Here is a 20,955-nt window from a genome sequence, read left to right as displayed (position 1 = left end):
ACAGAGTTTGGTTGCTGGTAGAATGAGAATGTCAAATTAATTTCTGGTTTCTTTGTTGGTTAACAATGAAAAAATAGCTGCTGTTTCTTTCATGTTTCCATCATAAACTATTTGACATCGAGTAGAGAAATGAGCTGGAGCCATTTATAGGAACAAAGTTGGTCTGCTAGTTAGGCTACGAGGTTTTCACAAATTGACAAAGATAACCTGGTGGCATCGCTACAGAACGACCACACCCTGCCGATTCATGATTGATACCAACGACGATGGTGACCATGTTGGGTCAGGGACCCAGCTTCAACAGCCTCCTTTTAAACTTACTTGTTGACCGTTTGATACAGAAGATCCAAATCTTAATACGATACACATTAGTACCGTCCTGTTCATGCTGGATGGGAAGTGATCCCCATGAACACCAAAAGGCTCAGGGCCGTTCAGGAAGTAGTCTCTAAATACAATCTGACGGTTTTATGTTCAGAGACATGAATCGTCCATTTTCTTCTCATCTCTCAGCACTAAAACAACATCAATGTCAAGTTCACCAGAGGGGTATTCCACCAAACTCGCTAATTAAAGCGGCGCTTACCTGGTTAAGCCTGGTTAGAACTAACGCCAACTTCCACTTGCGGCTAAACCCGTTCCATTAACGCATTTCAACCGCGCCTTGTTGAGGCTAATTCAAGCCAGGTTAACGTTGTCGTGTGTTACGCCGTTCACGGGATATGAAGCCAGACCAGAACCGTGAATGTCAAATCATCGAGAAAATGGCAGAAAAGACCAGCGCAAAAAATATTGATGGAACTGTACGAGGAGTACAAACCCATCATAACCAATAAAGGGAATACTGTAGTGATAAATAAAAATCGCGAGGCTGCTTGGGCAAGAATTGCCGAACGATTAAATACGGAAGTACCGTTAAGAGTAACATGTTCTAATATAACACTGACTACAATTTGTCAAATGTGACGATAGCGTAGAGGTAACGCGCCGGCTTTGCATGCCGCTGGCCACTGTTCAATTCCCGACTATGGAAGTTTGAGAAACTTCTTTCTTTGTCCGGAACTCTCTCTCTCTCTCTCTCTTTTTTTTTTGATAGGCCTAGTAAATGCATCTACATTGACCAACTCATTTATCTCAACAATTCAATGAACACATTCAATGAACCTATTAATGAACTCACCTGAAAGGAATTTATGTGGCTGAAAATTGCATGCAGCAATGCCTTTGTCATTGGGATATACATGCTATTAATAATAACATCTTTATGCCTATCATGTTTTTGCAAGTTATATTTGGGTTCTGGGGAAATTGTATGACATATTTATCATAGTTAAGGTAAAATTTTGGTCTAATTCTCTGATCTAAAGACAATTATACAGGCAAAAAAACAAAAAAAAACACACATGAGATGTCCTCGCCGGGATGTGAACCTGCGATGCCCACATCCGGGGGCAGGAGCATCACCACTCACCCAACTGGGGGCTTCAGATAACAATATGGCCAGTTGGTCTTGAACAAAATAAACGATGTATTCATATTTTTTTAATTGCAAGCATGTATTCTTAGACGCTTGGTGAAAATATAGTCTGTTTGTACTTGATATATGTAATTTTGGTCATTTTTGGTCTTTCACGTGACGAAATCACGAGGACTAGGCTTGGCGGAACCTTCTGCTGGTACAGTTGTTTCCGACAGACGGACTTCTCTGAAACCCCCGCTAAAGTAAGCCTGATGGTTAGCCTGCCCCGGGGCAGGCTAGTTTGGTCGGATAAATTCCCATGGTTACATAGCGGAGAGTGCCTCAAGTCACGTTGATGGAACGCAACTCTCGCTAAAGGTAGCGAGGCTTATCGAAATTAGCCCGGCTTTGCACTTAGCGAGTTTGATGGAATACCCCTCAGGTTCCTTTTTCCTGGTGGACACAGGAACTGAAGTGTTGTTGAGACAAGACATGTTGGTGATGGTTTTTATCAACTAGCTAAAAGGTTTTGTTGTCTAAATCTAATGGTTTTGTTGTCTAAATCCAACGTTGGTTTTGTCGTCTAAAGCTAATGTTGGTTTTGTTGCCTAAACTTAATGTACATTTTGTTGTCTTAAGCTAACATTGCTTTTGTTGTCTAAACCTAACGTTGCTTTTGTCGCCTAAAGTCCCAAAAACGGTTCTGGATGGGTTTGGCTTGTGACTAGCGGTCTACGGAGCTGATCATGTCATGACAAGTCCCTCGTTTATTGGCAAATTCCTTGTATGTGAACAGTACTTGGCAATAAACTCCTTTCTGATTGTGGCTGTTACATTTCATCCCAGGAAAAAAATGTATACCTTAAAAAGGAGTCTGGACAGAGAGAATTATTACAACAACCAATAACTTTTTAAATGTATATATGGCATGTGAGTATTGGACATTGTTCAACGTATTTTTAATATCCTTAAACTGATTAGTGAGGAGCACAAATGTTTTCAAACATGCCCATCTTATGGTAAAGAAAAACACATTGATATTGACTAACAGCAATAAATCAATCAAATAGCAACATAATAAAAGTGTTAACTTGCTAGACAGTTGTATGCATTGTCGTAATCTGAAAAAAACAATCACAAAACTTCCAGTAACACAAGTGGTCACAGATAAGCAGCAACACTATTGTTGGAAGGTGAGCAACGGTGCCGCTTAAAGCCGATACAGTGGATATGTGCTTCCATCAGCTGTCAACTGATCCGTCAGTTGATCCATCAGTGCATCTCTGACCAGTACAAACACACAACACGGCCAATAAATAGGTTCACCAGTTATTGCTAAATTGATATAATTCACATTTTTTAACCTCAACAGCCTCATTGCAATGTGAGGAGTGATTTAAGGATTTTCTTCACAATGTTATGTGCAGTACAGTACAAGGTAAAATCCCCAGTTAATAATAGCACAAGATCCTCTTAGAGAGCAGCTTGGAATCAGAGTAGAAAGAAAACAAGGTGGAAATAGCACCTAAATCCCCAAAAGGGTGAAAGACGCCTAAACGAGCCTTGGACTAGGCTTCATGTCTTGTTCCTGGTGAACATGCGCTCGCCCCGCAGGGTGAGATGCTGCAGCTGGTACTGTAACACCTCTGTGTCTGAAGACTCTTTGATGCTTATTTTGTCCAGATTAAGGTAGTCCAGAGACTTGGACTGGGCCCTCTTCCCTTTAAGCAGACAGAGGGGTAGTGTAGCATGCAGACCCCTGCCAGGCTCCCCGTGGGCCAGGGACCTGAGGAAGGTGTCACCGGAGCTGGGCATACGCCTCCGTCTCCGCCCGTTGGCAGCAGGAATGTCGTAGGGTTGGTAGAAGCGACTCTTGCCTTTGCAGATCCGTGAAGACCGGTGGACAGCCAAGTCCACAGACTTGGGGAGGGTGCCCTGGAGGGTGCTGGACATGGCGTCTGATACAGAACCTTTCTCCGGAGCGCCTTCTGACCACTGGTGCGCCAGCTTGAGCAACTCCTCACCAGTAGTGAAGCCCACCAGATAGTTTGAGTCCATGTGGAGGATCTGGTACCCTGCAACAGTCCCTCTGATGGGTGAACATGGGGTGCTGGCACAGCGAGGTCGCTCTGCTTCTGGTTTCAATGTGGCTTTGATTTCAGCTGCAGGAACAATGGAGACGTGCGACCTCGGTACTCCATTCAGATCCACTTCCATCGTTACTGACATACCTGACTGATGACAGGTGGAAAGAAACACATCACGGATGAAAAGGTCATGTCACCATTATCCATTCGCCATAATATCCAGACAATCATCCAAATCTGCTTTATACTCCTCAAACGGCAGCAAAACCTACTGGAATCACTTCAGCTGACATTTAGTCAACTGTAACAAATAAAGAATAAGGTACAAATAAAAGACAGTTCACTGTAGGAAAGGCTTGGCCAATCAGATCGAACTCTGTATATTATTATTTCCGACATTATTATTTCAATGACTTATTCGCAACATTGATCAGTTTGTATTAACACGACAAAGGAACTGTTTATGTCCTCTAGTGGTGTTAGTGACCTAGACCACTAAGATCTTAACGATACCCTTCATTCGTGGTGTGGCCACAAAGCAAGGCAGTCAGACCAGCAGGTTTCACCAACGCAGCATAAGGTCTGTTGTAAATAATAAATTAACGTTAAAGGTTGAGTGGGTGATTCTATTCAGAAACACTTTTTGTTATATTACTTGAAATCCTCCTAACATGTAAATATCTTGAAATCACCTGGCGCTCCACCAAACTGGAAGAATCCCGCATAGTCTGGCAAGACTCTCCGTAATGCCAGAGCAGCCTACTACTCATGTTTAATAGAAAAAAATAAAAACCCTAGATTTCTTTTCAGTACTGCAGCCAGGCTGACAAAGAGTCACAGCTTTTGTAATGATAAAAGTTTAGCTATCAGAGACAAATATACACGTCTTGCCTTCTATTGGAACCACGTTAGAAACAGCATTAAGACCTGATATATATTTAGACTGCTTTTCTCCAATCAACCTTAACCAACTAACGTCAATGATCTCTTCTTCTAAACCTTCAACCTGTCTCCTAGTCCCGATACCAACCAGGCTACTGAAAGAAGTCTTACCCTTAGTTAGCGCGTCCTTACTAGATATGATCAATGTGTCTTTATTAACAGGCTATGTTACCCTACTGTCCTGCTAGAGCACTACACTCTCAGAATAAAGGGTAACTTGTGGTTCCTAAAGTCTCCAAAATTAGAACAGGGGCCAGAGCTTTCAGCCATGAAGCTCCTCTTCTCTGGAACCATCTTCTGGTTCTGGTTCGGGAGGCAGACACTGTTCCCACATTTAAGAATAGGCTTAAAACCTTTCTCTTTGACACCGCTTATAGTGAGGGCTGGCTCAGGTTTGCCCTGAACCAGCTCTAAGTTATGCTGCTGTAGGCCTAGACTGCCGGGGGATTTATAATAACTGAGCCTCGGTCAGTTGGTCGGTCGGTTGATCCATCCATCCACCCGTCCGTCGGTCCGTCTCTCGCTCTGTGTGTGTGTGTGTGTGTGTGTGTGTTCCCCAGAGTCCCTGTGCTTTCTCATCTCGCAGGTTTCCCTGGACTGTGGTGGGACCTGATCCTGACTGCACCAACACCGTGGTCTTGACTCTTACTCCTAGTATTATTAAAGCGGCTGACTATTGATTAAATAAATTGACTCAAATCTGCATCTCTACTGTTACTAACTGGACTCCTCTCAGGATCTGGCTGTGCTTTCTTGTCCTCTGAGGTTCTGACCGACACCGACTGCTAACTGGTCTGATGGTGGAACACCATATTGTGGCTCCACCTGCTCAACAACTACTGCTTTTAGTCTACAGGGACATGGTTGGGATGGATCCATCTCAGGGTGGCTGTGCCAGTTTCCATGGACTACTACTACTACTACTGTTAATAATATTACTACTTTTAATACTACTACGACTACTGTTAATATTACTACTACTGTTAATACTACTACGACTGTTCATATTACCACTACTTTTAATACTACTACTACTGTTCATATTACCACAACTGTTAATACTACTACTACTGTTCATATTACCACTACTTTTAATACTACTACGACAACTCTTTATATTACTACTACTGTTAATACTACTACAACTTTTAATACTACTATCATTGTTAATATTACTACTACTACTGTTAATATTACTACTACTTTTAATACTATTACTATTAATATTACTACTACTGTTAATACTAATAATACTACTGTTTATATTAGTACTACTGTTTATGTTAGTACTGCTGTTTATATTAGTACTACTAATAATACTACTACTACTACTGTTATTACTACTACTGTTAATATTATTCCTACTAATACTACTACTGTTACTACTACTAATAAGGTTAATATTAGTACTACTAATACCACTACTGTTAATACTCCTACTACTTACGTACTATTACTACCAACACCAAATCCAGATAAACCCATGATCCTGGTCTGCTCCAGATTTCTGCCTAAAGTCTGTTAAAGCAGGTTTTCTCTCCACTAGGTGGCGCTGTAACTCTTGCTGCTGATGATGTTGGGACTTTAAAAATGTATTGACTCTGAAAATTATAAAAAGTGTTCCAGGTCTGCTGTAAAGTGTCTTGAGATAACTTCTGTTGTGATATGACACTATACATTTAATTTAATTTAATTAACTATGCAGGTTAGTCAACCTACAATGACAATCTAGTTTAGTCTTCTCAACCCAACTATGTAGTTTAGTTTGTCACTTAACCTAATTTAGAGTGCAGTTTGGATGTGTGGGAACATTATTTTGAAGGAGGCAGGGTTTTTGTAAAAACCTCAACCTAAAGACAACCGTTGACTGTATATTCTGTGGACTATGTGGGACAGGGACAGTATTTATGGACGACAAGCTATTGCTGTTGAATTTGAAATGTATGTTTCAATACAAATAAAAGAATATTAATTTGGTTTGTGACAAAAACTCAATGGGAGCGTCTGGGATGATGCATGTTTGAAGCCTTTCCTACTGCTCCATCTTTGTTAGGGTGGTCGCTCTCCACCAGCCGCAGTAGGAAGCAATGAGCGCCATGATGCGTTTACGGACTCAGAGGAAAATGGTAATAGTGACAGACTAGTGATGACTGCTGTCATCACTGACCTCGATAGGCGTGGTGGTGGTGCTAGTATCGGTCTAGTGTCGCGGCTACACGCTGCGTTAAAGGCAGCCTTTCGTGGGGAAAGATGGCTGTTGCACCCGGCGACAGACCGGGTCTATCCGGTCCGCTGCTGGCCCAGAAACAGCGCTCTGCCGGAGACACCACCGCGTCCTCGCACCATCTTTCCCGTCTGTCACTAAGATGGTTGGATGCGACGCAGGCAACATTTTAAAAACAGCCGTGTGGGTGGACGACGCGGACTGCTCTTCCCGGTTCTCATGAATATGTGTCGGTGTCATGATGGAAAGAAATCCAAACCTGTTCGGTCAAGAGGAGAATCCGCTGCTGAACCTTCCGTCTCTGAGGCCTCCGGATTCTGCGCTGTTCTCTCGCCTCACCGGCTTCCGTCCGCAGCAGCAGGAACAGGAACACTTCCGGTCGATTTGTCACAAGCTACATTATCTGCACTATTTTAATAATAACTACAATACAATTTCCAAGATTCTCTTTTTTTATAATTGGGAACAAAATGTTTTTAAATAAATAGCCAGTGTGTTCCACATGTTATTCACTGTAGTTTATATAAAGGTGATTATATCAGACTGCTGCTCCTGGAAGCCAATTTCTATCAGAAAAGAAAAATTTATAAACATGACATAATCCCTAAATCAAAAAGATGAAATAGGTGTTTTACTCAGGCGACAACCTCCGGTTCTGAAAATTGAAGCCAAGCGAAAGGTCCTTAAACTGTCATTCTCTCTACTGGCCACCAGGAGGCGACTCCTCTCTGTTTGTATAGAAGTCTGTCTTTATTATCTCAGTAAACATTGTAAACATGAGTTTATGGTCTCAATCTCTAGTTTCAAGTCTTCTTCAATCCAGCATGAGGTTCATTTAGTAAATATGGTCCATTTAGACAGAGGTGGGCAGAGTAACCAAAAACTGTACTCAAGTAAGAGTATTGTTACTTTGGAATGATTTTACTTAAGTCGAAGTAACAGGGAGTTATCCAAATAGTTACTTGAGTAAGAGTAACAAAGTATTTAGTGAAAAACTACTCAAGTACTGAGTAACTGCTGAGTAACTTCTGATTTACTGTTTCAATAATTAGAGCATGAATGTCAAATAGATAAAATATCGATGTGCAAATTCAGATATTGCCCAACAATATCCCTCTAATTAAAACATTAATACATTCAATCTTAACAAAAAATATTTAAGCAAAGGGTCCTGTATTCTGGTGCATTGGTTCCATACCTTCAACATGAGAAATAAATATGTGTACATTTTGTAAAGTGGCTCATATACTTGAATACCGGTATATTAAAAAGCTTATAAATTGATCACGTGACTAATTCAGAGGATCTATTTATCGTTGGATTTCATCAAGCTGGATTCACTGGATCTAGAAAATGTTATTCAGTGTTATTGAATGCTGCACTCACATATGCAGGGGGGCTAGCTTAGGTTTACATTTGGTGTGCTCTTCAGTTCTAGACAATGAATAGTAATTACATTTAAGTAGCAGACACATTTACAATTTATTTGGCAAACACATTGGTGTATTTCTGAATGTTATACAGTGATAATTAAACACATTCATAGTCTAAAGGTTTGCAGTGTACCAGTAAAAAACAAAACACAGTAATACAGAATCAGTATAAAATCATAGAAATTACATTATTTTATATCACAAACGTCTCTAAAGATTTTTGGAAATTCCAAACACGTTATGTATGAGAACTTTGAAGTGACATTAAACTTCAATTTGATTTCAATGGTCATATCCCATGCATGAACTGTGACCTCTGCAGTGAACCATCCTAAGCATTTAGGGGCAGTGGGCTTCAGTGTCTTGCTCATGGACACTTGACATGTAGACAGTGGAGATGGAACCAGCAACCACTACTGACGCAGTTAGTCAACAAGCTGCTCTCATCAAATACTTTCCCACTGGGCCTGTTGTCTACTTAGAAACCTGATGGAACAGTTCAGAGGTCCCAAACGGTCCACAACCTTCTGACTGCTTCAGCTAAAGAGCTCATTGGTTGTTACAGATGTGGTGTAGAACGTTCTACCATGGAAGAAAAGACACAATGGTAAATGAATCGTTGGACATGGTCATCACGCATCTCCATCCTGGTTCAGTGTTTCTTAAGGAATCCTAACAATATTAAATTCTGTTGCCAAGTTCTGGTACTTCTGGAACGTTTATAAAGAACCAATAGAAACATCCGGACTGGAAACATTACTAACTATCCTGGGATGTTCAGGGCCCAGGACAGGAGAGCTCTACAAACCACCACAACATCACTGGTACCATCTACCAGCATCAGTGATAGGCTACTAGTGACACAGAGCCCAAACCCACCCTGTTCAACCTGCTGCATTCTGGGAAGAGATATCTATCTAGTAGCTAGTTAGCTAGGTATATTGTCCCCCTTCAGTGAGGTGGAGGGCACATTAGACTCAACTCTGCTGCTGTTCACCAGCCTGATGCTCAGCTCATTTCCAGTAACCAGTGTAGCATTAAAGAAAGACAGAATTAGCTAGCTAGCTAACTAGCCTGCCACCTGCTAGTTAGCCAGCTAGCTAGCCAGCTAGCCAGCTAGCCTGCTACCTCCACAGCTTTAATGTCTGAACAGTAGTGAGTCATGTTCCAGCATCAGCGTAGTTTCCTCCGGTGTGATCAGAGTGAGGATGTTAAATGTTCCTCATGTAGTCTGTCTCTACCTGTCTGTCTGTCTCTACCTGTCTGTCTCTTTCTGCTTCCTAACGTTACAACTCCACTGATAGTCTCTGCTGGGGTACCCTAGGCAGTCCAGGACTTGACGTGAGTCAGTTCATAGGCTACAGTAGAGACCTGCTTCAGCGGTCGCTATGGCAACAGTACATATGAAAATGGCTGCCACTCCTTTTCTATTTCTATGGAATTAATCCTCCATAACAAAGTAGCAGCACAGGGAACAAAGCGCCGTAATCTCCAATCAGGAGGCTGATCCAGCAATCCACAGGGGGTCCCACTGCTGGTATCTCACATTCTAGTCTCTTCGGATGGCCGACTCATGTACTCCTGAAGGGCCTGGTGTAAAGGAAGCCACTTCTTGACCGAAGCTTTGATAGCTATGACCCATCTGCAAAGAACATCAGAAGCATCAACTTGTAAACATGTGTTCTGGTGGTGTATACTTCATCTATGGATACCAAATTGAGAATTTTGTACATACTACCTCCAAGAATATTAACATGTTTTTCTAAAAAAAAAAAAAAGGTCTTGCTCTCGCTCTCAAATGTTATTTGTTATGTGTAAATGTGTATATGTATGTTATGTAAAATACAATGAAATGCAAAGAAACACCTTGCACCAAAGGCTCAGAAGTTCTTAAAAACTACAAATTCTACAGTAGAAAAATTCCCCAATGCCATATCACAGTCAGCTCCTCACCGTTTGTTCTCTGTAGGATTCTCAGCACAGAAGTGGAAAGTCTTGAACTCATCAGACGGAGGTTTCAGCTCAATGGTGGATTTCTTGGATCCATAGGGCTGCTCTCGCACGATGTACCCCTGAAGGTAGATCCCACCTGAGGACACAGATGATAATGATAATGTTAGTAACTGAAGTAATTGTACTTGAAACAGATGATCTAATGATATAGTTCCTCTAGATGGCATTGTCCTGGTTCAGCATGACTGACATCCATACCATGTGCATGTGTTGCTCTGATTCCGCTGTACAAGTAGAGGCAACCATCCTTCAGAATGCAGTAGTGCTGTAACCACACATCCTTGTGTCTGTCCATTTTATGAAGCAATCCGAGACAGTCTGGGTTTTTCACAGCCAGCGGAGGCAGATTAGAGTTGTGTCTGGTGACATCCAACCACACGTGTTTCTAAGACACAAGAGGTAATTGAGATTAGTGTTAGCCTGAGGGCTAAATCTATTAGTTGATAAGCCAGTGTGAGAAAGAGCCCGACATATCCATTCTAATCTCCCGCTGTCATGAGTATTGCAGCCACAACATGCAATATTGATTTTTAAAATGTAGCTCTTCAAAGGCCCATAAATCGTATTATGATTTATGACATATTTGGATGCAGTGTTGGGAAATGTAAAACGCCAAATGCAAAATAACACATTTAAAATGTCAGTGCTAAAATTCACCTTTACAATTAAAGTTTTCAGTTTGAGCATTTCTAATCAAACTTTTGTATTTTAAATTACACTTTTTGGCTGGACCAGAGAGGGCCAGCCCTATGGGGCTAGTCCAGTGGACTAGTTCCTAAGATTGAACATGGAAGCGGAACCGTGACCCACCAGGCTTCTGGGTAATGTAGTTGAACTAGTAATGCTGCTACTGCCTACCGGTTACCTGGGTGACGGGATGAATAGCTTTCTCCATCGCTTCCAGCCACCTAAAATCACAAAGATACAACTTCAATATGATCTTATCCTCAAACTGTTTTTAATAATATCATAGTTTTAAAATCAATAATAAAAGTCTATATGAATGAATCTTGCAGCTTTGTGCATCTCTTGATTGAAAACACCAACTTTTCACTTAAATCAAGTGTAAAACACTCACTCTGCAATACTGGGGCCGAGTCCATACAACTCCTTTTACTAGGGGGCGAGTCGATATGATTCCTTTTACTGGGGGCTGAGTCCATACAACTCCTTTTACTAGGGGCCTAGTCCATACAACTCCTTATACTAGGGGCCGAGTCCATACAACTCCTTTTACTAGGGGCCTTGTCCATACAACTCCTTTTACTAGGGGGCGAGTCGATATGACTCCTTTTACTGGGGGCTGAGTCCATACAACTCCTTTTACTAGGGGCCTAGTCCATACAACTCCTTATACTAGGGGCCGAGTCCATACAACTCCTTTTACTAGGGGCCTTGTCCATACGACTCCTTTTACTCTGGGCCAAGTCCATACAACTCCTTTTACTCTTGGCCGTGTCCACACAACTACTTTTACTAGGGGCCGAGTCCATACGACTCCTTTTACTCTGGGCCAAGTCCATACAACTACTTTTACTAGGGGCAGAGTCCATAAAACTCCTGTTTGATGTAGAAGCTCAGTACCTTTTCATGTCCTGGTTGGACGTAGTGCAGAAGAAATACACTCGGCTACCCGACTGAGGCCGGCATTTGAATACAAATGGTTTTCCCAGAGAAATATCCGGTCCCACTTCAGCCCCTTCCAGCTTCACTGCTGACAAAGCCCGCCTCTTGCCTTCATCCTATAATGAACATCAAGTCATGTGGTCAGGACATTTTATTTTATTGGCGTGTGGACGGATGTTTCTACCAGAACACAGGGCGCTGGCTGCTCACCCGTTTGTGTCTGTAGTAGAAGAGGCAGCAGTCATGTGTGAGTACGAACCACCTCTTCCTCCAGCCCTTAATCAGACCAGTCTGGGTCCGCTTGTGTAGATAACCGCGGCATGCTGGTCTGGGGGTGTTAGGACTGCGAGCAATGTCTGAGCCAATAGTCAACGTGAGAACATCTGGACCTACAATATCAAAAACATCACATTACATGCATTACATTGGAATGATCATCCATTGAACCGTTCAATATTTAACTAAACACTCAATATTCAAATCAGCTAAATTATTACTGCTAATACAAATAAACCTTTTGGTAACAAATGCTTCTTCAGTCCACTAGATGGTGCTGAGTCTCTTCTGGTGCATCATGGGTAAGTCAATGTAGATGATAATAAACAGTTCTGTTTGTCAGGTCCATGGAGCAGTCAAAAATGTATTTTATTAGAGAAAACTGATGTTGACAAAAGGTAATAAAACAAGCAGCACTAACCATATCACAAAGTGTTTCAAATGTGATAAGATCGTATTGTGCCTGAAGGTGATGATATTGTATCGTCACCTATGACATGTTCTTCACCGTAATCAAACATTCAGAGTCCTAAAATATTGATGTAATACTTCACATAAAAGTAGTATTTTGTGGATGAAGATACCTCTCCTGGCCAAATCAGCAGCCTCGGAATGAGGAATGCTGGTGACATCAGTTCCGTTGACAGCGAGGACGGCATCTCCAACCATAAGCCCCGCCTCCTCAGCAGCCCCATCTGAAACAACACACCAGTGAGCAGCTGGGGCCTCTCTGCTGTTATACAGGCTCGGCCATAAAGTTGGAATAATTTGCAAATGTATTGTCTTTTATAGCGCCTAACAAATGTTAGGCATGAATTAATTTAATCTGGGTCATTGTGACACGTCATGTAATCATTGCACCTGATCAAAAGTGATTACTGATGCATTAAAAGAGTCTGAAAACTAAATATTCCAACTTAACATATGACATCAAATTCACCTTGGGGAACCATGCTTCAAAAAGTTAAAATGATTCATTAAAAATCTATACATTAAGCTTTACATAAAGAGGGAGGAGAGAAGGCATGAGTGGAAGACGAGGAGGAGACAAGGCGTGGACTGGGATTAACACAGTCGATTCAGATCTTCACCAATCAAATGAGCTCCTCTCCTCCCCTTTAATGCGCCAAGGCAAGGTTCAGTGCAAGTTTCGTAACTTGACAACCCAATGACAGAAGCAACGCCGCCGCTCCCACCACGCGCATCACGCGTTGTGCGTAGGGCACCAAGTGCTGAGGGGGCACCAAAAATATTATGAAAAACCATCATAGTCATAATAATTATAATGCCGATAGTATATTACTATAGAAATTGTAGGCACATTTTAGGCATGTCTATCACAAAACGGGGTAAGGGCGCTCAGCAGTAGACATAATGGTGGCGAGAACCCGGTGCCTGCACGAGCCGGCCGGGCCATTCATCATCATCATCATCGTCTTCATCATCTGCACTCCACAGCTGCACCGGATTCCCCGTCCAACACCAGAATGGCGGGACACCGGGACCCTGCTCAGTCCAGCTGCAGCCCCAACTCCGGTTCCAGCTCGCGGGAAAGTTGCACGTTTCTCCACAGACATGGACAACAGGCTACCGAGGCGCGAGACCAGACACGAGCTGCTGTATTTTTTTTAAAGATTTTCTTAGGCATAGATGCATTTTATTAGCAGTAGATAGATATGAAAAACAGGAGAGGGAGAGGGAGGTGTGACATGCAGTAAAAGACCTTCGGACGGGATTCAAACCAAGTATGGCGGCATATGCGTGCGTGTATACATACATGGCATGCGCTCTAACCACTCCCCTAAATCACTGTTTTTCGGGTAGCATCATAAAGGAATTCTGCTTAGGGCACCAAAATGGCTAGCGGCGGCGCTGGACAGAAGACAGCAGCAGCAGCAGCGCCAGACGGCCAAACTTTTCCCAGGATGAAACTGATGTTTTGTTCCGAGAGGTCCAAGTTTCAGCTGTGTTAATTCAGTTAGGTTTCCGTTACGCGTGCCATCCTCCTTTGATCTGACGTCAGATGTGACGGGACAATCTATATAGATATAAATTCACGTCTTGATTCAATTAGTTTGTTGTGATTATTTACTGCGCGCTGGTGAGCCAAACTGCCACTCCGCCAGCTGTAATTCGCCTTGCGCCAAGAGTAGACCAGGTTGGAGCTGGTGGGCTTTTGGCGCAGTCTCAGCAAGGCTTTTTACTTTTTAATCTGTGATGCCTCCCCCTGCTGCGCCGCCACACCCATCTTGGCGCAGGCGATCCACCAAACTGCCAAACTGACCGTGCGCAAGGCTACGCTGGTCGAAACTTGCATTGCGCCAGCTCCGTCAACCTGCGCCACCCTTTGCTGCGCCACGAAACTAAGGCCCAGACTTCAACCTAAAACCTTTAGCGAGCCGAGTGAGCAAGGAGCTCAGTAAAGCCCGCCCACTTTTTAATTGTCCAATCAAATGAAAATTGGATTTCAACTGTTCATCTCTTAACAGAACCAGAATCGAAAACAAATATATTGAAGTTGCAATTACTGCAATGCTGCATAGACTATCTTTGCTAACAATTGAGACAAAGTGTAAAAGGAACAGTTTCAGTGTCCGAACACAACTGATCAGCTGATTAACTGGACCAAAGATGTTATGTATGCGTGGTGGTTCCAGTCAGAGTCTCTGAAACGTTGCCGACACCCAGATGAGCCCAACCAGGACTTACTTGTGTCCACCTCTGTCACCACGATGGGATTAGAGAACTGTATCCGAAAGCCCCAAGGGTATTCTCCTGTCCCCTTGGAGACCCTGACGGTCCTCTCGCGACCTGAGAACGAGGAGAGAGCTGAGGTCAGATGGAGTTAGCTATGCAGGCTCAGCGCAGCGCCTCTGTGTGATGAACGTGTGTTTGCATTGACCGTGACTGCGATTGGATGGGAGATGAGTTTTCCCCGGGACCATAAGGCTGGCTGAAGTCTCGGCTTACTTGAGACAGCTTGAGTCCTGGCGTTGAGGCTGGGGGGGACGGCTGCTGAGTCCACGTGGTCTCCTTGGTAGATCCATGCTGAAGAATGGAAGGTGTCTGTGTAAAAGCCCCGGTCTTCATAGTCCTTAACGGTCATGTCCACAGAGCGGTTCTCTTCTGACACTAAGAGAGGACAGAAGAGTTGAACCCTCATACTGTCCCTGGGAACCAGGTTGACACGGATCTTAATGACTTTAGATCTGAACATGTAATTGAACAGCTGATTATAAACATGTATGGAGTTATGGGGAGCACTGCTGTCTCTCAGCTAGCTTGGTTATCTCCGCGCTAACAGCGCTGAAATGGCTGTAGCCTGGTTAGCGAGCCGTGACCACAGCTGCTGATTGGTTACTTTTACTGCCTCCAACAACATACAGGTTATTGTGCAAATATAGTATTAAGTAACGACACTTCATTCATTAGTGAGAATCATTCAGCATCTGTTTGTTCTGAGCGTCACATGACCTGTGAGTGACATAATATAATGTACCATGTAACACACGTCTCTATCGTTATTCTTACAGCTCACAGAGAACAGAAGACATGGCCACGATGAATGAAAGATGGATGATGCATTATTAATGATGAATGATTAACGATGAATGAAGAATAATTAATACCATTAGAGATACGTGCAAACTCAGGCCTAAAGTCACCTGAATCCTCTGTGATGTCACTGGTTATGGAGCTTCCTCCAATTGAGCTCCACTGCTGGCTCTCCTTGAAGAGTTTTCTCCTCTTGGCCCAGTGGTCTGAGCTCTCTGGCTCTCTTTGAACCACCAGTTTCAGATGCTCTTTGGCCTCTGAGGGAGCTGGAATGATAATAAACAGTCACAATAAATTTGTTGTTCAATATTTATTTCAAGTTAGAAAGATAAGATGCATATGCTAGGCTAGGCTAGCATTACAGCATTATTCAGGAAAAAGGTAAGGCTTGCACATAGGTGTACCACATTCACCTGCCTGATAACGAGTTCTACTAATGTAATCCATTTCATTATGAAGCAGGATATCAGAGCCTCCATGTACTTATTGCAGTGTGTGGTTACGCTGCTGTGTGCTGACTGGTGTATTATAAAGGGGGGATCCTTTCTTCAAACACATTGACCTGGCGAAGATCCAAGCAGGATGGAAATGTGGTCAATCATTAAAGTGTGGTGTGGAGTGTGCAGCTGTTACCGATTTCGTTACCTATTTATCCATATTAATTTGTCACAAGCATAACTGTCACTTACGTCTGGATACCACATGTTCCTCTGCCTCTCTGGAATGGGGTTCTGCATCCGTTGGAGAACCTTCTTCTCTGGAATGGGGTTCTGCATCCGTTGGAGAACCTTCCTCTCTGGAACGAGGTCCTGCGTCCGTCAGGGAACCTTCCTCTCTGGAACGGGGTTCTGCATCCGTCAGGGAACCTTCTTCTCTGGAATGGGGTTCTGCATCCGTCAGGGAACCTTCCTCTCTGGAACGGGGTTCTGCATCCATCGGAAAACCTTCCTCTCTGGAACCTCTGGCTGGACACGATGCAGCCCATTGGTCTGACTCCTCCGTTCTCCTTGCTGAGTCCAATTGCAGATCATTTGTCTGCTCGACCAATAGAGGCAGAATAGGGCGGGTACTTCCTGTTTCATCACTAAATGGTTTAGGTCCAATCTCATATGTGTTTAATGAATTCACATCTTCCAAAACCTGTAGTTCCATGAAAGACCCCTGTGGTGATGGGGAGTCCATGTGCAGGAGTCTTTGCAGGAGTGAACCAGCAGTAGCTGTCCTGGCCGAGTCACTGTGTTTGGGTAAATGTGAGGCTGGATGCTCGAGGTGTTCACTGGCAGCCGGATCGCTGGGGAGAATTTGTTCCTGTGAGCCACTGCAGGATGGAGGGATGACTTGTATCGTGAGGACTTTTGGGCTGTGATAGTCTACGTCCCACATTTCTTGGTCAAATCCACTGTCTGCCACTTCACTTTGATCAATAGTGTCCACATTCTCCATGTCCATAGCAATGCTCTGCTGTCTGACTGCTTCACTGACAGTGAACACATCATCAGGATTCTCCTCCGAGCTGCTCAGATAGAACGAACTGAGCAATGATTGCTTCCCATCTTGGCTGTTTTCTGAGAGGAGTTTGGAACTACCATCCGCTCGTGAGGAATTATAATCTCCTGTTCCAGACGCAGTGAAGCTGTCGGTGCCCTGAGGAAACCTGCCCAGCCTCTCCGTTTGGACGAGCAGCGAGCACATGACTAGCGAGGAAAAGGAGTCGGAGCAGGGAAACATCCATCCAAAACCCTCGGACATGCCAGGAAACGTCTGGTGTCTTTTCTTTGGGATCAAACGTGCTCTGCGCTCCACTGTGGCAATACTGTTGTGTCTAATCCAGCATTTTCTCTTTTGACAGTTGATGAAGTCTTTGGTGAAGCTGGACCTGTTCATGAGCTCATCATTGGCAGATTCTGACAACTGATCAAACAAAGGTGCTGTTTCCTCTGCTCCTGCAGGAAACGGACATCGAGATTCTTTTTCCCAGGTCGTGTTAGGTTCAGGCTGAAGTTCTCTTTGCTGTTTGTCAGCAGGACTTCTAGCACCAATCCTACAGGAAGCCAGGCCGCGTGTTAGATCATCTAAAGTGTTATATTTCAAGTCTGCAAACTCTTGGGGTGGAGGAATGGAACACAACTCGTCCCTACAGATGCTTTTGGGGAAATGTTTCTGATACGCTGGTAGGCTTGATGGATCATTTGCCGACATACAGCCTGTTGATATGAATGGTTTGTGATCAGAGACGTTTGGATCTTCCCAGATGTTTGTTGAATCTCTATGAGCCTCCGTTGGGTTCTTCGTGTTGACAAAGTTAAATCTGTTATTTGTGGTGTGATGACGCTGTTCCGGTGACTCATTATTCAGCGTCCACGTCTTCTCACATTGGCTCTCCGGAAATGTCTTGGCACAGTCGCCCTTTTCATTCATGAAAACAAACATGGTCTTGGAGCCAGAACTATTCGGCTGGAACGTTTCTTGAATTTCAAGTTGCAAGTGTGACATGGTGCAATTAATTTTCATGACGTTAGTCACTGGTGTTGTTGAGTGTGCCCGGTGATCCGATAAGGGTTCCCGAGAGTGTTGAACGATGATGTTTGGGAATGAATCTTCCATGTCGTTGACGGACACCGACGTCACTGTCCTCACACCGTTCTCCCTGTCCTCCAACGTTTTGCAATAAATACTTCTTTGGTTTGGAAATGAATTCAAATGATGATCCTGTTTGAATCTTTTCTCCTTTGGTGGAGCGTTGTTGTATTTTTCCTCATCTTCAGATTCTGACAGAACATTTTCCTTTCGAAGAGAGTCCGTCTCACCCTTTTCAACAATGTCATTGTAGCTGACACTGTTACTTTTGTTCTGCTTTTCAAAGATGTATGGTGAGACACTCTCTGGAAGTAAAAAAACAAACTTTATGACATATGTTTAACGTATACATGTAATTATCTAAATGTTTTTTTTTAATAGATTTTACATATCACAATATACATCCATGTTGCCACATTTACAAATACCATTTATAAAATGTAATTTAAAAAAATTTAATTTATCATAATGTATTTTATCACCCACTCATAATTTATGAACACAAACTCAACACAATGCATCATTAATATTATATTGAAACTAAAACATATTAAAGGTGCTGAATTTCATATTCACGGCAGATCTCCACATGACTTGACCTTACTATGTAGATCCAAACCCCATTACTCAAACAATAAAAACTCAGGTTGAGTAGGTAATTCTATTCAGAAACACTTTCCAGCATTCGCCGCACAATGCATGCTGGTATGTGTATGTTAGTCTCAACCTAACTATGTAGTTTAGTCGTCTCAACCTAACTATGTAGTTTAGTTGTCTCAACCTAACTATGTAGTTTAGTCGTCTCAACCTAACTATGTAGTTTAGTCGTCTCAACCTAACTATGTAGTTTAGTTTTCTCAACCTAACTATGTAGTTTAGTTTTCTCAACCTAACTATGTAGTTTAGTCGTCTCAACCAAACTATGTAGTTTAGTGGTCTCAACTTAAGTATGTAGTTTAGTGGTCTCAACCTAACTATGTAGTTTATTTATCTCAACCTAACTATGTAGTTTATTTGTCTCAACCTAACTATGAGGTTCAGTTGTCTCAACCTAACTATGACGTTCAGTCGTCTCAACCTAACTATGGAGTTTAGTTGTTTTGGAACATAATTTAGCAGGAGAAATAGTTAAGCTGTGGGAACTGAAACTAACATTAGTTGGGACTGCATTATCGGCGGTAACTTTGACCATGAGCTAGCTAGTGGAGCGCGCTCCCAAACACAGACAATAGTTGTTTGATGCTATTTAAATGCTTCCAGTATCGTATAGAGCAGTGGTTCACAAGCCCCCCTACATACGACAAAGTCAAGTCAGTTATCATTTGGAATTCACATGTTAAAAAATAATTTGTCCTTCTTTCTTGACTACTGTTCATATTTTGTCCCATGGGGGACACCGTTAGGGGAGGGACTTTGCCTCTCAATAGGAATTCTTTGTGCAGGTGTGGAAAATGTGACTCAGCTAAACACCAGATTAACCTCATTGCAACCAAAGCTCCAACTCACGTTTACTGCTGCTGGAGCTCTTCCTCCTCTTGCTGTTCCTCCTCCTCCCCCTCCTGCTCATTCTTAAATCCACCACAGCCTCATTACCTGAGAGAGAGATGGCTGACAAGATTTGAAAGGTTTTTTAATGGTAAAAAAAATGCAAATGTCTACTGTCATCAAAATTAACATGGCTTGGCAGACCCAACAGCTGATCATCACACAGCTGATCTGAACCAAAGAAATTATTCCATCTGTGGCTAGATATAGATACAAATATGTACAACACTTATACAAGTCATAATGATAGATTTGATATTTATATGAAACACTTGGAAAAACATTCTTTGTAAATCAAAAGCAAAGAAGTGCACACTGCACCTTTAACCCTAACCCTCCATCGAATAACGAAAAACTCCCTCAAAGCCCCTTTTAACAGGGAAAGAGGAAGAAAGGTGAGGGACAGCGACAGATCCAGGAGATAATAGATGTCATGTGTTCAGAATAAACAACATACATTACAACAAAGTCAAGGAATGATACAACTGTAAGCAGTAGTAGCAGTAATGGTGGACAACATAACTAGTATAACATGATAACCACTAAAGATAACAGCTGCAGTGGATATAATATCATAGATAATACACAATAAAACACATTCAAAATCAATCTCACAAGCTTTCTCAATCATTGGTGAATCAAAGAGCTGCAGGTGACTCCGCAGGAACCACGTAGATCATATGTTGCACGTATAAAAGTCAAATAAACAGCTGACTGACCTGTTGGTGTGAAGTCCTGACGGCTGCTATCCAAAGACAAAGACAGACAGAGCCTTCAGTCTTATTCTGTCTATTCCCAACGTAAAGCAGCTTATTTAGCTAAGCTCCTGAGCCTCCTGTGATGTCAGCGGCGGCCTTGTTCATCGCGTGCTTTTCCTCTGGTGTTCAAGCATGTTGAAATGAAAGGATGCATGTATGTAGCACTTCTGTCCACAACGCTGCTAAATGTGCACAGCTCACTGCTCATCCACGAGTGGAACCTCCCAATGAACCTTGCCCAAGGGCACTTCAACCCTGTGATCAGTGGAAGAATCACACCTCCTCCTGAGCCACTGAAACTTGTGTTGCTTGGTAAAACATTTTTTTATTATCAAAATAGTTTTATTAGGTTGCTTCACGGTGGTGTAATGTATAGCACTGTTGCCTCACAGGGAGAGGGTCCCGGGTTCGATTCCCGGGTCTGGTTCGGGTTCCTTCTGTGTGGAGTCTGCATGTTCTC

At 42.8% G+C, this 20,955-nt stretch overlaps 2 protein-coding genes across 2 annotated transcripts; both read right to left on the bottom strand.

Moving 5' to 3' along the window:
- Window positions 1–2,401: 2,401 nt before the first annotated feature.
- Window positions 2,402–7,055, bottom strand: macir (macrophage immunometabolism regulator). The gene is made up of 2 exons (XM_084035938.1): window positions 6,972–7,055; window positions 2,402–3,694 (listed from the first exon to the last, which is right to left on the bottom strand). Exon 2 carries the CDS (start codon window positions 3,686–3,688, stop codon window positions 3,035–3,037), a length of 654 nt encoding a protein of 217 aa, XP_083892064.1. The 5' UTR covers window positions 3,689–3,694; window positions 6,972–7,055; the 3' UTR covers window positions 2,402–3,034.
- Window positions 7,056–7,839: 784 nt separating this feature from the next.
- pdzph1 (PDZ and pleckstrin homology domains 1) lies at window positions 7,840–20,501 on the bottom strand. Its single transcript, XM_084035957.1, has 13 exons — window positions 20,457–20,501; window positions 19,699–19,800; window positions 16,305–18,497; window positions 15,726–15,881; window positions 15,031–15,192; window positions 14,770–14,871; window positions 12,645–12,755; window positions 11,995–12,173; window positions 11,743–11,900; window positions 11,024–11,066; window positions 10,357–10,543; window positions 10,099–10,234; window positions 7,840–9,787 (listed from the first exon to the last, which is right to left on the bottom strand). Exons 2-13 carry the CDS (start codon window positions 19,757–19,759, stop codon window positions 9,688–9,690), a joined length of 3,588 nt encoding a protein of 1,195 aa, XP_083892083.1. The 5' UTR covers window positions 19,760–19,800; window positions 20,457–20,501; the 3' UTR covers window positions 7,840–9,687.
- Window positions 20,502–20,955: the final 454 nt, after the last annotated feature.

Source organism: Eutrigla gurnardus (assembly GCF_963514095.1).
Source record: "Eutrigla gurnardus genome assembly, chromosome: 19".
Classification (NCBI taxonomy): domain Eukaryota; kingdom Metazoa; phylum Chordata; class Actinopteri; order Perciformes; family Triglidae; genus Eutrigla; species Eutrigla gurnardus.
The sequence above is the reverse complement of the archived record's forward strand: the minus strand, read 5'-3'. Positions and strand labels throughout refer to the sequence as shown.

Excerpts from the sequence above, each read along its gene's own strand:
- pdzph1 (XM_084035957.1), bottom strand. The coding sequence starts at position 19,759 with ATGAGCAGGAGGGGGAGGAGGAGGAACAGCAAGAGGAGGAAGAGCTCC. Across the intron at positions 12,174-12,644 it reads TGCTGATTTGGCCAGGAGAG|GTCCAGATGTTCTCACGTTG; the intron begins GTATCTTCATCC and ends TTGATATTGTAG. Across the intron at positions 11,901-11,994 it reads TCTACTACAGACACAAACGG|GATGAAGGCAAGAGGCGGGC; the intron begins GTGAGCAGCCAG and ends TGTTCATTATAG.
- macir (XM_084035938.1), bottom strand. The coding sequence starts at position 3,688 with ATGTCAGTAACGATGGAAGTGGATCTGAATGGAGTACCGAGGTCGCAC.